This window comes from Lithobates pipiens, unplaced genomic scaffold (genome assembly GCF_037356315.1).
Source record: "Lithobates pipiens isolate NorthernLeopardFrog02 unplaced genomic scaffold, aLitPip1_a1.2 Scaffold_28, whole genome shotgun sequence".
NCBI lineage: Eukaryota > Metazoa > Chordata > Amphibia > Anura > Ranidae > Lithobates > Lithobates pipiens.
In genome coordinates this window covers 186,433,099-186,451,518 of record NW_027507789.1, presented here as the reverse complement: position 1 = coordinate 186,451,518, position 18,420 = coordinate 186,433,099, and the positions used below count along the sequence as shown (strand labels likewise).

Genomic DNA, 18,420 nt, shown 5'->3' with positions numbered 1-18,420 from the left:
AAAAAAGCATCCTGTTCCCTTAAAGCATGTTACACAGCACAGTACCTCTGCAGCTCTCATGTGTCCTCCTCCCCCCTCCCTGTCTGTCAGCTCTTACCAGTGCCACTCTGCTGCCCTCTCCTTGCTACAAAATGATATCATGGTAATACAATAGCCTCTGTTAGATAACATGGGCTCTATAAAAAATATGCTGATTTCTACCTTATATCAGAGCACTGCTTGGCGCTCACGTGACTCCTCGGCTCTCTCCTCCTCTCCTCCCGGCTGACATCAGCGGGAGTTCTCGGCTAGGGTTGCCACCTGTTTGGGATTCACCCGGACAGTTTGGGTTTGCAATCATGTGTTCGGGTTTCGGTCCACCTGAAACCCGGACACAATATTCAGACAGGAATGTGACTTAGAACAGGGCCTGATAGGAAGACGATGGGGCACTATGCATGCCACATTACTATTCTCTTTGGAGTGCCCAAAGGTGTCCCAGGCCTGTTACAATCCTATAGATCAGGGGTCTCCAAACATTCAAAAGAAAGGGCCAGTTTACTGTCCTTCAGACTTTAGGGTGACCGGACTGTGCCCAGTGGGAGTAAACACTGCCCGATCTTTGGTATTAGGTGGAGAAACAGTTGGTGTCCATGGGAGGAAATGTGCCCAATTTTTGTTGTCATTAGAAGAAATGAGGCCCAATCGTTGATGTCAGTGGAAGGAATACTGCCCATTGTTGGTGTCAATGGTAGGAATAATGACTCAAGGGCCCAATAAGGGCAAGTAAAGGGCCGCAGTTTGGAGACCACTGTTATAGTGTATAAAATATATATTTTTGCTAAAGTGTTCAGGTTTGGCTTGAAGAAAAAGTGGCAACCCTATTCTCGGCCCCGGCCACTGTAGCTCTCAGCCTGGGAGAGCGGAGAGCCGAGGAGGAGTCATGTGAATGCCGGGAGACACTGTGATATTGGGTAGAAATCAGCATATTTTTTTTATAAAGCTCAGACACTGGGTTATCTACCAGGGGCTATTGTATTATCACATCACATAGTGGCTTTACAACCTCTTTAAGGGAGTACATTATTAATAATGAGATGGCAAGAAAAACACTGTACATTCCCTTTGCTTCCAATTAGTTTTATTAATTTCCAACAAAAAAATAACATTGCTGATATGGAAATGCAGTGTGGTTACTTTCTCCAACATTTCCATTGTACTTAGTACTTATAAGGCAATGAAAATCTGTTCACAATCCTTTAACATAAAGACTTCACGGTCATTATATGTAGGTGGGTCAATCAATTACCAATGGACTAGAAAAGCCACATTCTATCATCCTTCCATGGCAGATACACAGAGTTGCAAAGTACCACAGCACTTAAGGTAAGAAAAAATGTTAGATAAACAAAGGAAAATATAAGGTAATGAACCCACTAGATATATAGAAGATAATGGGATTAAGGAAATGAGCGGGTATAGAAGCAGGGAAAAATCAGGTTAAGGTTGTGGTGTAGGTTGCATACCATATATGTAAAGTGCTGTCCCTTTAGGCGCAAAGATAAATATTAATTATACCATGACTCCTTTCACAATCACAAACAATTAAAGTGATATAATCGCAAATTATATTAGTAAGTAAAAAAATCAAGTCCCATCACATTCTGTGCATTTTGCATCACACTCCAAGGGAATTTATCTAATTTATATTTCCGCGTACACACGATCGGAATTCTCATCTGAAAAAGCTCTGATGGTTTTCCCGACGGAATTCGGCTCAAGCTGTCTTGCCTACACACGGTCACATCAAATTCCGATCATTTATAACGCGGTGACGTACAACACATACGACGTGACTAGAAAAAGGAAGTTCAATAGTCAGTAGCCAATAGCTTCTGTCTCGTAGTTGAATCTGAGCATGAGTGATTTTTTGCATGTCGGAATCGCATTCACACGATCGGAAATTACCGATAGTTTTTCCGTCGGGAAAATTGAGAACATGCTATCAATTTTTGGCTGGCGGAATTCGGACAGCTAAATTCCGATGGAGCATACACACGGTCGCATTTTCCGATGAAAAGCTCTCATTGGTCTTTTTCTGGCTGGAATTCCGACCGTGTGTACGCGGCATAAAAAATAGTGTCAGTGCAGCAAGTGAAAAATCTTTCAACACCAGATAGCCAAACTCCTTATCATGCAGTCTGATCTCTTATTAATGGAGGTCATCAATCACTTTGAACCCTCACCGGTTCAGGTGCAATTCAGGTCTGAATATTTGCCTGAATTTGCACCTGAACTAGACCAAACACGCCCAGGACCCTTTTGGAATTTCGCTCCGTGGCCGCCCCAGACCTGTGTGAACTGGATCCTTTGAGAGCTGGTCGCACTCGCATGTCATGCGAATTGGATGTGGAGAAACAGGCATCCAATTCACACTCATGTGAACCCAGCCTAGCACTATTTCTAACCTCCGGTTTATTGTAAGCAAACATACTTGCATAGGGTAGATATCAATGATGCATATTGGAATACACGCCTATTGTGCATGGATCATTGTGCTGTTGTCAGACTGCATGCTTCGACGCAAATTTAAGGCTCCATGCACACTGGAGTTCATAAACACAGTGTGTCCATGCACACATGGATGGTTTTTAGCTTTAATGAGCAGTGGAGTTTATGGGCTTTTTTCTGAACGCCAGAAATTCGCGTTCAAAGTGCCGTTTTTCACCGCCAAAAAAAGTCAACCGCTGATAAACGCTCATAAACACTTATAAACGCTCATAAACACACGTTAATTAGTGTTCGGCATTTTATTTTTTCAATGCATTGTGGGAGTTTGGAATGCACTGTGGGATTTTTGGAGTGTCCTCTGTGTATTTCTATTGAAAACGCCCATAAATGCGAACACTAATAAATGCTCGTAAACGCTAGTACAAAACGCTGTTAAAAGCAGGTTTTTCAGCCAGCGTTTTCTGCCAGCAATCTGGCGTCCAGAAAAAGCTTTTTTGAGCTTCAGTGTGCATGGAGCCTAATTAGAAATAAGGTCCTCAAGTTTCCATGTAGCCTCCTTGTGCCCAGAAAGGTATTTTATCCACGTAAATTCCCTTTAGGCCGTTTGTTTTGTTTCAGACACAGTTGTTAACCTGTTTTCAGTTTTGGCCGACTGCAGTTCTCAGATGAGGACTGGTCTGTTTTGGGATACTTGGGAAGAGCTATCAAGTGCCTCAAGTATCAGAAGTGTTCTCGTTGTTCAGAGATACCTGGCCAACCCTTCTGTCTCATTGCTCATGCATCACTTTAGTCCATGGAGTGAGTTGCATAATACACAGCAGCTGGTGCCAGCGCTACAGATGACAGGTGGATGTCTCCTTCCCTGTCATTTTTTTGGAGAGACAACTTCCAAGGATGTTTTCAGCCTTATCCACAGTAGATGTTGTCCCCTTCAGAGCTCTTGAAGCACACATTTGAAGTTAACCCCTTCCATGACCCAGATACTCAGCTGCTGCAGATGTTCACCTATTCTAACTGTGGGCATATCCTCGTGAAATGCTACCTTTCATCCTACATGCCATCTGTATTTTTGTCCTAGAGACACAACATGATTTTTAAAATGAATGAACCAAATATGAAGGTGTTGCTCCTAGCAGCTGATTAGAATCCAATTTTGTCTTTCTAGCTCAGATCAGAAATTGTAGCATCATGTTTGATTGATTGCTTTGAGCAACGGTTCCAGTTATCAGTTGTTCCATTTCTTGTGAGGCAGGGCCATCATTTTTTGGATTTTTTTTTATTCACTACCATGTATTGTTATAAAATTGACATTCCAAGTTATTGTAATTTTTGGCCTCCGGGAAAAAAAATATTATTTGATGTGACTTTCACGTTTTTACGTGCTTCCTGTTTGTGTACATTCCTCCTTTACTGGAATTCTGTATATTGAGAAGTGTTGAATTAGAAAAAAAAAACACATACTCACCTAGGTGGATGCAGCATTGATCCCCCACCGCCTCTACACTGAGAACTGAGTGATCAAAAGACCACTGATTGCTCAGTTCTCTGTCTGCAGTGAGCAGAGAGCCAGTGACTGTCGGTCACCGGCTTTCAGCGCTGCCCCTGCAGCACTCACTGGAGTGCTGGGCAGGAGTAGTTGGCTCACGATGAGAGGCTGAGCCAGCTACGGGTCCAGGCATCTGGGTGGATCCCGACATTACATTAAAGTCAGGATCTCTCTAAAGTTTGGACCAGCTGAGTGACATCAGCTGCCAGCGGGCTTAGCCCTACTTCTCCTTTAAAGAATATTGTCAACATCAACAAAACAGCTGCTGGAATCACAGGGTAAGCCACTGGGCAGATTTATAGATTAGTGTTTATAAGCTCACAGTAACCATGAGGCAGGAAGCAAAAACTGTATATGCAATTTGTAAAGTGGGTTGTCCCCACATACTTACAGTATTTCCTTTAAAACTGTACATAGGATTTATTAACATTATGCTGACCACAATCACTTAACACACACAGCATGGCTTGTGGTTGAGCCTGCACATGTGCCACCATCGGGAGTAGAGGAGGAGCGCCAGCGGAGGACCCCAGAAGACGAGGATCAGAGCTGCTCTGTGCAAAGCCATTGCACAGAGCAGGTAGGTATGAAATGTTTGTTGTTTAAAAAAACAACAACTTTACAATCACTAAGTATTACTCGTTTGCAAACACCTGCCCTGTTGTCAGGCAATAGTATTATTTTCAGTGCTTTCTGATGTAGCACTCTCAGATGCAAGATAAAAATACCAGCGGGGTGGCCGCAAAGAGTATTTATACCCTAATTTATTTATGGAAATGGAAACCTGTACAAGGAGTTAATCAAATTTTAAAGATAACATTTTTTTTTTTTTTTTTAAGCCAAGAAACATTTTTTTCAGACTAGTATGCCAGGTCTTGCAACGTTGACTCTTATTACTGTAAGTCAATCATCACCTGAGCGACAACAAGGTTACCTAATGACCTCCCCAAGCCATTACTCAAGGAGTGTTCTGGTGTGTGCTGTTCTGGATTGGGCAGCCCTATTCTCTGAAGGTTGTGTTTTTTGTAAGCACAATCAGGACTTCCCAATGAGCACAATTAATATGCTTAAAGTAGAACTTCAAAGAGTTGCGAGTATCGCCTCTGGTAGGTGTAAGAATACCAAGTACCATCATCCACAAATCAAGAGATTTGGCTACCCCAATACCCCCATACTTAAAGTAGAACTAAAGGCACAACTTATTTTTCATTTTGGATAGAGTAAGGGAGGGTTATAACCCATGTAAGGTTTATTTATGCCTTCTGTGTCCCGTTGATGAGATTTACCTTCACTTCCTGTCCAATTGGCAAACAGGAAGTGAAAGAAAATCCCTCTAAAGTGAGGGAATACCTTTTTTCCCACCATGGTTGTCAAAACTAGTGTCCCTAGATTTCCCTTCTATTTTTGTTCTGGGGACAGCCCAATTTGGAATTTTCTTTTATGTTCACCTTAGGTGATAATGGTAAACAAGACTAATAGAGAGGATGAATCTCCCTAACGGGGGGGGGGGTTACTGCAATAACTACTGACAGGTGTCATAATCCCTCTACACTTTCAAAACTAAAAAAGAAAAAATAATTTGCCTTTAGTTTTTCATAAAGTGATAATTGATGAATAATTAAAATGATTCTTATAGTATTTATAGGGGGTTCCGTTTCAGCCTGTTTAAGGTTTATTTTAGCTATAAGAAATTAATTTTTTAAAGGACCAGATAGCAGTTTTGAGAAATATCTACTTGGAGTACTTACACGTTTTCATATTTACAATAGCTGGCTATCCACACTTCTCAGTAGCTGAGTGACCATGCAGGTTTTATTTTTACGTTTTAAAACCTTTATTGATTTTACATAGAAAGTACAACTAGGTACAAGATAACACGATAATAAGGCCATCAAAGACATATGCATAGCAAGAAACGCCATACAAGTACATAAGGCTAAAGCATTTACCAATACACTACTAAAGCTGGTCAATTGCATGTTGGTACAAATTACAATTATTGGGCCTCACTGTCATTGGTAGAACAGAACCTCTGAACCTATGATGGATGGAAAAGAGAACAGAGGAGAGACCATGCTGGTCATCTATAAACTCATCTTTATAATTTGTGTATATATTTCTGTTGTGGTTTAGCTGTGTTTTATGTGAATCTTTGAAGAAGTTTGTTTTTTTGTAGTTCAGTGATTCTGCACTGCCTGGGGACATATTGCTGTCCCCTTCCATTCCATGGCCTCCATATTGCTCTACTCTTACAGGTCATTGTATCTTCATTATTCACCTTGATCAACTTAATTTTTTTTTGTTGAATATTTTTTCAATAAAAATGTATTAAAGTTACAACACTACAGTATGAACTACACTGTGTAATATACAATGTTCAGAAGTCTTAGGCGTATCCAACACTTGACAAATAAGTTTTGGTATAAACTAGTCAGTACTCAATGAAAAGTGCAATTAGAAAATAAGCTGGGAAAAGGGAGAAAGTTAGGATAGAGGGAAGGGGGGAGAGCCTGCCTCATACAGAAATTAACAAAAATATAGGTATGCTGTGTTAAAAGGGAGAGTAGTTACTCAGATTGGAACATAATATCTGCATATAGAGAGGAGAATGTAAAGGTGAATGAGGAGGCCCATATCTTATGTGAGGTAGAGGCCTGATCTCTAAATTCATATGTAAAATCTTCCATGTGATCAATATGATCCACAACTTGCAGCCAATGTTGTAGTGTCGGGATAGTGGTCTGCTTCCAAAATCTAAGTATGAGTTATTTTGCCGTATTCAGAAGGGTGGGGAAATGGGCTTTTCGCCCGTACAATTAAATAACACAACCCAGTGATCATTAATAACAGATGAAGCTTGTATCACTTCAATCCAGTATAAGACAGATGACCAATAGGTGCGAATGAGTGGACACTGCCACCAAATGTGTGCATGTGTGGCTACCTCATCGCAACCTCTCCAACAAAGAGCAGAGGTATCTGGAAAAGATTTATGAAGAACAGCAGGTGTATAGTGCCATCTGGTTAGATGTTTATAACTGATCTCTGTAACGTTAGAAGAAATGGAGGAGGTGTGAGCTAGCTGAAGAACAATGGAACCTTGGTTATCCGTTAAAGGATGTTGTAGATCCTTTTTTCAGCTTGTTGGAAAGGTAGGCTGATATTTGGGCTTTAGTGATGGTAAGGCTTTGTAAAGTGAAGAGATGATTTTCTGCAGAGGTTGTGTGTAGGCCAATATGCTTTCCAATGGAGTTAGATCTGCGATTTGTGCACAGTGGTTTTGGTAGGGGCTTGACAAACATTGCATGTTGTTGGTATCTCCATTGGTCCATAGCAGTAAATTTAGTAGGGAGTTTATTGGGAGGAGTCATGACATGGTGAAGAAGTATTTGTATTTGGGGGGGGTCCAAGTTTGGAACTGTGAATCTAGCTCCCCTGTTTGGAAGAATGAGTGACCTGTTAAGTGCTTCAAAGGTAAGTTGTAGGGCCAGTTATGTGATTTGCAGAGGGAATCCCAAATTGTGATGGTCAACCTGGTTAGAGGTGAGGTACTTGCAGACAGGGTTCGGAAGTTCCTGGAAATCCAGAGCTGTGGGAACAACTCCGCACCACTGAGGTCTTGATCCAGTTGCACCCATAGCTTGGACTCTTTGATGTTTCCAGTCTGTTATGCTATTCAAGATAATTGCTAAGAAATAGTTCTTGAAATCAATTAGGACTAACCCTCCTTTGGAGTTTAGTTTGGAGAGTTGGATTCATAAAATGTGGATGTTTATGGTGCCTGATGTATTTTCACACCAAAGACATCAGCACTGTAAAGAAACCCAGAGGAACCTTATAGGGAATCATTTGAAATAAAAACAACAGTCTGGGTAAAATGTTAATTTTCACAACGCTAATTCTCAACAATCGTAAATTAGCTAACTGGTTCCATTTATGGAGGTCTTGACGTATCGAATAAGGGGATGTAATTTTCACGGAACAATGACGTTGAGTTGGGTGTGAGATTCCCAAGTTGTGGATATGTAATTAAAGGATGAGGTGCTTTAAATGTTCAGTGAAAACCATGAATGGCTGTAATCATCCAACATTAATATGTGACGCAGATGAAGTAAATTGCATAGATAGCAAGCTAAAAGTCCATATGTGATATAATCTCAACACCAAAGTAGAATTCTCTGAGATATAACTTCTAGTTCTTCCACCATGAGTGCTCAATGGGAAGGTGGCCACTCACCAGAGATGTTTGACCCCTTTTTACAGGATAGTCATAAAGCACTTTTGGAATACCAAATTTATTCCACTGACAGCACAATTCCATTCCACTGGCCGCTTGAGATGAAACTAGGATGTGAAAAATGACTCCACAGGAGACGTGGATAAAAGTCTTATAGTGTAGTATTTTAATTAATGTAATAAAAGCAGCAGTAGCAGTTACACTCACATGTTGAAGTGCCTGGCCTGGCACTAGGTGTAATCAGCATGTGCAAGTCGGCTAATCCCTTGGGGGTGGTGTGCGTTACGCATCTTCTTGGGCAAATTCTTGAGTGGGGTATCTGATTAGGACCCAGAAGTAGCGGATCCTCCGCTCCTAAGTACTTTATTTTTTTGGGCTGCTGGGAGAAGGGGAAGGATGGTTTCTGGGGAGAGGCAGTTCTGTGTGGTACAGAAATATTTAAGATTTTGGACTTCGATAAGTTGATTTTGAAGTTGGAGAGGGACCCAAAGGTCTCAAAAGCCGACATGAGATTATGTAAAGTAACATTGGACTGTTGGACATAAAACAATATTTATGTTCATAAGCCCCAACCTTGATTCCATGTATATTAGTATTGTGTCATACAGTCGCAAGAAAGGGTTCTAAGGAAAGGGCAAATAAAATTGAGGAAAGGGTGCACCCCTGTCTGGTACCATTGTATAAAGTGAAGGTATCACTTAGAGTACCGTCAATGAGAAGTTAGGTCGTGGGGGAGTTATAAAGCGCCAAGATCCTGCTTGGCATGTCAGAGCCTATGCCTATTGATCACCTTATTACTATGGATTGTATGATATTGTTTAGGAGTTTAACATTTGCTATATCCATGACTCTAAACAACATGGGAGATTTACTAAAAGTGGTGCACACAAAATCTGTCTTCTAACTTCAGCTTATTCAATTCAGCTTTGCTAAAACCTGAAAGCTCATTGGTTACTATTTACAGATGCACCAGATTCTGTGTGCACCACTTTTTTAGTACATTTTACCACTTTGTCTCACTAATATGGGCATTAGATTGTACTGATACTTTATTCACTTTCTTTTTTGAACTGCTAAAACAACAATGTTTTTAACTCTGAACTAGTCAGTCATTTTGATTCCATATAGAACGGTGGCCTCTCACACAGGGGCAGACTGACAACTCATGGGGCCCCCGGGCAATAGGAGAAGATTATGGGACCCCCCAGGCAATAGCAGAAGATTGTGGGGCCCCCGGGCAATAGGAGAAGATTGTGGGGCCCCGGGCAATAGGAGAAGATTGTGGAGCCCCCGGGCAATAGGAGAAGATTGTGGGGCCCCCGGGCAATAGGGGAAGATTGTGGGGCCCCCGGGCAATAGGGGAAGATTGTGGGGCCCCCGGGCAATAGGGGAAGATTGTGGGGCCCCCGGGCAATAGGGGAAGATTGTGGGGCCCCCGGGCAATAGGGGAAGATTGTGGGGCCCCCGGGCAATAGGGGAAGATTGTGGGGCTCCCGGGCAATAGGGGAAGATTGTGGGGCCCCCGGGCAATAGGGGAAGATTGTGGGGCCCCTGGGCAATAGGAGAATATTGTGGGGCCCCCGGGCAATAGGAGAAGATTGTGGGGCCCCCGGGCAATAGGAGAAGATTGTTGGGCCCCCGGGCAATAGATTATGGGGACACACAATATACACACACAATATACACACACAATATACACACACAATATACACACACAATATACACACACAATATACACACACAATATACACACACAATATACACACACAATATACACACACAGTATACACACACAATATACACACACAATATACACACACAATATACACACACAGAATAGGTACTGGAGAGGTGGGGCAGCTATAATCTTGGGATTTAAAAAAAAAAAAAACGCAGATTTCTAGATACTGTCCCTGGTTTTATTGAGGCTGTCAACTCTGCTGGGGCCCCTTAATGGCAGTGCCCGAGTGCCCGAATGGTCAGTCCGCCCCTGCTCTCACACTTTATCAGACATGAGTCCTATAATACTGTGTATGAGAAGAGAGAATCATATGATACCTGTATATTTGGAGTGTCTTGTTAAGCGGTCTGTGTAGTAGGAGGAGGAAAGGCGGTCTTATCCGATACCTGAATATTAGGAATGTTTTGTTATTCTGTCTGTCTCTATGTATTGGGGGGAGAGGGAGGATCATGGCATGTTGTCTGTGTATTAGGAGAAGAGAGGAGCATATCGTGATCACCAGCAAATAAAGAAGATCCGTTCATAATATCTGTGTATTAGGAGAGTACATACCATATGTATATAAAGCGAGGGAGACCGGGTTATATGTCTGTGTTATGAGGACCTGATGATATCTGCTATTTGAAAATTAGGGAAGGCTAGGAGGACTAGGCTCTAGTGTATAATATAACCAAATCTACCTACTTTACATTAAAAAAGCCATCTGCACATTGCAAGGCTGTCACACATCCTATATCCTAGAAAGCTGTAATCTGTATATTATCTATACGGGATGTATGCTATATATTCTATAGAACAGTCTTTTCGAACTCTATCAGAAATTGTATGCTGCATGTGATTTGACAACAATGGCAGATCTATTGTATGTTCTCTACGTCACACAATGTCTCTATACGCTATATTAGAAGCTATCAGATAAGCTGTATATTGGCAAAATGTCAGACTAGCTGTATAGGAGGCCGATGTCAGAATTCTACTTCTCCCTGCGTCTTTCTCCTGTCAGTGGAAGGTGATGGGGACATGGCCATGATGTCTGTATTATGGGCTCTGATTCTCTGACGTACGCAGTGTGTCCGTGGTTTGGATGTATAATGTCTGTGTGTTTTCTCTGCTTTCCTGCACGCAGACTGTTATTTCTACAAGGAAGCCGTTGCCTTAAGATTCTATCGATCTGCCTCTCCGACTCCCGCTGCTGAAGTGGAGGGGGAGAGGAATGACAATGTCTCCTTCTCTGCCTCATGCTGAAGCAGAAGATCGAAGATTATGAATCGATGTGTCAGATTCCAGCATTGCCCATTATTTTTCTTAGTAAATTTGTCAATGATGAGAATGCTGGCATGAAATTCATGCTGGCGGTGTGCATGGTGCACGTGTGCGGTTAATTCCTATCTGCAGGGCCCACACATGCCCTGAATGGTGATTTACAATAGAATTTGCTCTGCTACCAACCTGCAGTGCAGATATTAGAACATCCAGCAGAAGAAGAAGACGATTCATTTTTCTAGCATAGCACTTTGTGGGACTGGGCATGTTATTGTACTTCGGTGTTCATCATAATGCTGACTCTCTCCTCTTACCTGCAGCCACCCTGACCAGCTACTCTGAGAATGTGGACCGTTCCAAGTATGGCGCAGACAGCAACAAAGACTTCGGTTCTCGTGGGTGTATTAAACAGCCTCAGAAGTCCATGGATTCCAGTTTGTACCGGGTGGATGAGAATCTAATGGCCTCTACCTTCAGCTTAAACAAGATCCCCGAGAGGGGACTGGACACAGGGCTCTCCCAGTCCGTGCAGTCCATCCCGCTCTACCTCATGCCCCGCCCCAATTCGGTTGCAGGTGAGAAAAGGTGTTGCAAGTTGTCCCGGACTGCTATGATTGTACTGTGCACAAAGTTATGTTCATTGGGGGCAGAGGCTTGATCACAAGCCTGTGTGTGTGTGTGTCTAGAATCTTAATGCTGCTCTCTTTCCGTGGGTGTGAGGGGGAGGAAAAGAGATACAGGACTGCAGATGGTGGGAGGGAAATGAATCAAGCTTAAATAAACCATTATTCTTAATGAATCTGTGTTCTTTACTTGGACAGTAAAAAGGTTAATCTGATAAAATACCACTCACTGGTTCAAGGCGTTTGGCGTTTTTTTTTTTTTTTCATGTTTAATGGAACTGGTGTCAGAAGTGGTGTAGTGTAGGGTATGCAGCAGTTTTTAGATTACCAGAAGTGGTGTAGTGGGGTATGCAGCAGTGCAGGTAGCATCATATCTTATTCTGCACTATGTGACTCTGGTGGGATGAGGACCAGTGCTGAGTATACCTGTCCTAGAATCATATGATCTCTAGGATTTAATAAGCACTTGCAAAGTGCTAGTGTGTTCACAAATATCGGGTACCAGACAAAATATAGCATTTTTCCATTTAACACTTGGGTTTTCTAGCTGGTCATACAGGCGCTGTCCAGTTTTATTTCAGATCTCATCTTCTAGATATGCAAAAATTTACTTGCAACTTTGTACTGTAAAGCTTTCCAGACTTGGGATTATGTAGGTCCTTGTTGCAGTCGTGTTGATCTAACTAAGATCTGCATATGGCCAGCTTTGCAGTACAAATTTCTGAATTCAGTTATAAACAATAATACATTATGCATACACATACATCAAACTGCTGATTTAACAAATGTAGTGACAGAAAAGTGAATCTGCAGGTATGTGTTGTGCCACCACTACACACTTACCTTCAGAAAATGAACTCTGCAATAGACTGGTGAATGGAATTTGCTTGGCAGTATATTCGGCTGGAGTCCACAATGATGGGACCTTCACTGGCCACAAAGAGAAATATTTGTTGCAAGTACAGCATGCAACAGTCTGGTGTGCTTTTATGTAAATGTGGAATCCAGCCGAGCATGTATCTGTTAGAGATCACAGCTGGACATGAAGTGTACCGACATCTTGTTGTTCTGTATAGGGAATATATTTTCCTGCATCAGAGAATTATTCATTTTAGAATGTATTTTTCTTTTTCACCATCTCGGAGTTCTCAGTCCTCCCTTTCCAACATCTTCTGCTGCTTGTATATTTTGTTCTTAGTTTTTTTTTTTCTCCACTTTGTATTTCCTTTATCTTTGTTTTTTCCTTCTAGGACTTTCATCATGTTGCCTTGCTTCTTTAGTTCTCTTTTCACTCCATGAATTGGTTGTTGTCTTTCTCTGATCTCTTTGTGGTCTTTTCTTTATTTCATTTCTCCCCCTGTTGTTCCTTACCCATATACAGTTTTATCTCACTTTTGCTTTTTAACCACCTTAGCCACCAGCACCGCACACCTAGAGGACCTTGCCTACTTGGATGAGCAAAGACACACCCCTCTACGTACCTCTTTGCGAATGCCACGACAGACCCTTGCTGGACCACGTACCCCACAAGATCTACGAGGTAAGAGCAGCAGGAGTATAGTAATCCCATACAGCACCTTCTTTGTATGATGGGTGAGATGAAATTGTTGGTGAAAGTATCTCTAGTCCTCAAGTTATTAGAGAATATGAAAGAGCCAGGGTTTGCTTTCTGACAATCGCTTCTTTCTCTCTACTCAGTTCGCTTTGCTCCCTACCGGCCTCCTGACATCTCCTTGAAGCCACTGCTGTTTGAGGTGCCGAGTATCACTACGGATACCACATTTGTGGGTCGGGATTGGATCTTCCATGAGATTGATGCACAGCTGCAGAGTGAAGATGAGAGTGTAAATCGGGGTGTAGTAATCTGTGGCAACATTGGCTTCGGGAAAACCGCCATTATTTCTCGACTGGTGTCCCTGAGCTGCCATGGTACACGTATGAGGCAAATAGCATCTGACAGCCCCCATGCCTCACCAAAACGTGAGTGTCCAAGACTGCTAGTGAGAAAATAAAATAAAACAGGTTTTTAGACATAAAAAGATCATTGTAAATGTTACCTGTAACCGATCCTTTCTGTTTTTTTTCCCACTGTATTTTAGTTCAGTGATCATGTGATATATAGTGTTTTAAAAATAAATGATATTTATGTCCATAATTTAATATTACTTTTATTATTATAAAGTATTATTACATTTAATGTTACACCTTTTTTTCTATAAACAGACTCAGAGGCCAACCGTGAAATTGCACAGCCAGGGCAGACACATACTGGCATCTCTAGTGGTAGCTGTCCGGGAACACCTGAAATGCGTAGACGGCAAGAGGAATCCATGAGAAGGATAGCCGCACAGGTAACGAGGACAGTGATTTATTACAACATGTGGTATTCTCAATAAGGGGTAATTCTTACATTGTTTTCTGAAGCAACAGGCAGTGTTTGGCTTATTCTGCAGTAAAAAAAAAAAAAGCCAGTAAAAAAAATGTACTGCAGTATGGTGTGCCTGTGCTGTAATGCTGCCAGGTGAGTCAGACCATAGTCTGCAACATTGTGAAACTGGGGGGGGCGGGATGATCTAAAACTGCAGTAGTAAGAGGTTTATATACATGCGGATTGATTGATTTTGTAATAACTAGTGTAAAGGACAACAGAGCTGTTGTATTTACTATCAGTTCTCCAGTACAGCGATGACAAAATGAATTACCTTGGGCAACTGCCTTTCTATGCTCCAGTTTCCATAAAACAATCTGTGTCATTTAGAGCATGAACTATGCTGTAATTCAAAGAGCTGGTGCATGAAGGATGGTGTGTTGGTGAGGGGTGCGATTCCTGTTTACTCTATGGATAGTGGCAGTGAAAGTAAAAGTGTGGATGGTTCCATAGCTAGATAACAGAGCCTTGTGGCAAGAAGGGTACAGACTGTGCAATATGGAATTGGCTTTTTAGAGGGACAACCCTTTGAAATGTAAATTATACATCTAAGCCCTTGTACACACGGTCAGACATTCCGACAACAAAATCCGACGGATTTTGTCCGAAACTGGTGTTGCATACACACGGTCGGACAAAGTTGTCGGAAAATCCGATCGTTCGTAACGTGATGAAGTTATTTCGTTACGACGGGACTACGTTCAGGCTAGTAGCCAATAGCTTTGGTCTAGGAATTGGATCTGAGCATGCATGGCACTTTGTCCGATCGGAATTCTCTACAAACGATCGGACAAAGTCGGCAAATTTTTATATCCAGCTCTCAAACTTTGTTGATCGGACATTCCGACGGAAAAAGTCTGATGGAGCCCACACACGGTCCGATCGGACATTTTCCGTCGGAATGTCCGACCGTGTGTACAAGGGCTTAATGCTGAACAGTCCTGCCATATATCACCAACACTCTGCTTCTCTGTTGGTGATATATGGCAGTTAAAAATCTCTAATCGGGTTGATTACTAAGAGTGGACATCTTATCTATGATAATGTCTTCTGGTTGCTTTTTTCAGGTGGTGGCATATCACTACTGCCAGGCTGATAATGCATATACCTGTCTAGTGCCTGAGTTTGTTCACAATGTGGCTGCCCTGCTCTGCCGTGCCCCCCAGCTTGTAGCTTACCGGGAACAGCTCCTGCGAGAACCACACTTACAAAGCCTACTAAGTTTACGCTCCTGCGTGCAGGATCCGGCTGCCTCATTCCGTAGGGGTGTTCTGGAGCCCCTGGAAAACCTGTATAAAGGTAACTGTTAAAGCACGTTGAATGATAACCATTCCTAATATCTTTCCTAAAGCTTCAATATCTAAATATTTTTTCTGGCTTCTTTTTTTTAGAGAGAAAGATCCCTGATGAGGATTATATCATTCTGATAGATGGATTGAACGAGGCAGAGTTCCATAAACCAGATTATGGAGACACAATTGTGTCTTTTCTAAGCAAGATGATAGGAAAGTTCCCTCATTGGCTGAAACTCATTGTGACTGTGAGGACAACCCTGCAGGTTAGCAAATCTGTTGATAAATCCCTTGATTCTTTTGTTTCCCTTTTTAGTTTTCATATTTCACATCTTATCCTCCCCCTGCTATCACTGTCTCCATCTTATTTCTTGACTGTTACTATTCAATTTTTCCTATTACATGAGATATTGTAGTGCACAAGCTATGTAACCAAAAATCTCCCATTATTGGGTTTCTGCCATCACTCATGTTAAAGCTGCACCTATTGATAACTGAACAAAATAACAAGACCTATTGACATAATTGTCCACCATTGTGCTCCACCAATAGCAGGAAAATACAATCAACATTCTTTATCATATAAAATTAAATTACTAGGAATGTTTTTTTGTGATTTACAGGATTTCATAAGTGATTTTATGAAGATGTTTGCACTAATCATGACACCCATGTGGCTTGGTCCTTAAACGCACTTTATTTATTCCTATAACAGGAGATTACCAAGATGCTTCCCTTCCACCGTATATTCTTAGACCGACTGGAAGAAAATGAGGCCATAGATCAGGATTTACAGGCCTACATACTGCAGCGTATTCACAGCAGTTCAGAAATCCAGAACAACATCTCCCTCAACGGAAAGATGGACAACACCACATTTGGAAAGCTCAGTTCCCACCTAAAGACTTTGAGCCAGGGCTCTTATTTGTACCTGAAGCTTACATTTGACCTTATAGAGAAGGGCTACCTAGTACTCAAGAGCTCCAGCTACAAGGTGGTTCCTGTTTCTCTATCCGAGGTCTATCTCTTACAGTGTAACATGAGGTTCCCAACCCAGTCCTCTTTTGAAAGGGCTCTCCCTCTTCTTAATGTTGCTGTAGCTTCTCTCCATCCCTTGACTGATGAGCACATCTTCCAGGCCATTAATGCAGGCAGTGTGGATGGAGGTCTGGAGTGGGAGGATTTTCAACAACGAATGGAGAACCTTTCTATGTTCCTCATCAAAAGAAGGGATCTGACTCGAATGTTTGTTCATCCTTCATTCAGGGAGTGGCTAATTTGGAGAGAAGATGGAGAGAAAACCAAGTTTCTATGTGACCCAAGGTGAGCAAGTATATGTTTTGCATTCGTAAAGTATTTTTCTAAAATCTGCATCATTTTAGTGAGGCCGCCCATGAAGCTGGTTATACATGGAGCAAATTTCAGCTAGTTCCTGATAAAATTCACACAGTGGCTGGCCCTGTCTGCTACCTCCCACCTGACATCCCTTCAGTGAAAAATTTAAGGAGCCAGACAGAAAATTGTTGGCTGAACAGCAGCTGCATCCAATTAAAGCAGGCCTTGTTCTGGTATTTTGACATCCTGTGGGGTTGGCTGTCGAAATACCATAGCTGCAGCAGGAGATTTGTCCATCTCTTTGTAGCCTGGACAGGCTGGAGGTTGAACGGAAAAAAAAAATTGATGTGTATGGTCAGCTTAAAGCCTGGTACACACTGACATCTCCGTACCAACCCAAGCGATGTTGGTGCAGCAAATTCCCCTGCTGTGCCTTGTATTCTGACATGGGGACTCCCCCCTCCAGAACACACCGATCAGCAGTCACAGCCAATCGCCCCAGAATGCCCTTTCAACAAAAGATAGTCAATAGACTGGCTTCTGTTGGACAAGCAGCTGTGCACATGGGCTGACTGCCAGTTCCTGCTGAACATAGCCGTTATTCAGCCCATGCGTACTCGGCTTAAAGTGGTTGTAAAGGGTGAAGGTGTTTTACCTTCATACATTCTATGCATGACAGTAAATAAGCCTTCAGTGTGTAGCAGATCCCCCCAGCCCCCCTAATACTCATCTGAGCCCCTCTCGATCCAGCAATGTGCATGAGAACGTCAATTCTTCCGGGTCTCTCTCCCCTCATTGACTGAGACAACTGCAGGAGCCATTGGCTCCCACTACTGTTATTCACAGCCAATGAGGAGGGAGCAGGGCTGAGCTACAACTGTGTGTGAATGGTCACACAGCGCAGCGGCTCGGGAGCCCCCATAGCAAGCTGCTTGCAGTGGGGGCATTTGGGAGGAGAGAGAAGCCAGGAGCGCTGGCAGGGGACCCAAGAACAGGAGTATCAGAGCTGTTCTGTGCAAAACCACTGCACAGAGCATGTAAGTAAAACATGTTTGTTATTTATTTTTTTAATTTTTTTTTAACATTGCCTTTACAACTGCTTTAAGTCTTTGTCTCAACTCTTATGGCCTAGTCTTTACTACTTGTATCAGGTCTGTAATATTTCTGCTATATAAAGTAATCAGTTTTTAACCTCTTCTATTGTGGTGCCATGATGCTTGACCCAAGCCAGTAAGATGCTTAACACCAGTGTAAGGCCTTCATCTGGAATGCAAGCTCTAACATCTGTCACATTCCACTGGCGATGCACATAATTTAGCAGGGCAGAATTTTCTATCACAATTTCAGAAGAGCAAACGGCAATTCTGTTTATATTCAGGATCATAGATCAGAAAACAGAACAGTGCCAAGTAGCAGTTAGAGGTTTGTTGATGTGATTGCCTGTAAAGTATAAAAACCTAACACA

General features: G+C 42.2%; 1 protein-coding gene across 8 annotated transcripts in view; it reads left to right on the top strand.

Annotated features, from left to right (window-relative positions):
* Positions 1 to 18,420, top strand: part of TANC2 (tetratricopeptide repeat, ankyrin repeat and coiled-coil containing 2) — a 703,225-nt gene that overhangs the window by 648,383 nt on the left and 36,422 nt on the right. For all 8 annotated transcript variants that reach the window (XM_077460125.1, XM_077460129.1, XM_077460128.1 and 5 more), the window contains 7 exons: positions 11,598 to 11,852; positions 13,315 to 13,440; positions 13,599 to 13,880; positions 14,124 to 14,251; positions 15,396 to 15,627; positions 15,720 to 15,886; positions 16,336 to 16,943. In XM_077460125.1, coding sequence (XP_077316251.1) covers positions 11,598 to 11,852; positions 13,315 to 13,440; positions 13,599 to 13,880; positions 14,124 to 14,251; positions 15,396 to 15,627; positions 15,720 to 15,886; positions 16,336 to 16,943 — 1,798 coding nt within the window. The remainder of the gene's footprint in view (positions 1 to 11,597; positions 11,853 to 13,314; positions 13,441 to 13,598; positions 13,881 to 14,123; positions 14,252 to 15,395; positions 15,628 to 15,719; positions 15,887 to 16,335; positions 16,944 to 18,420) is intronic.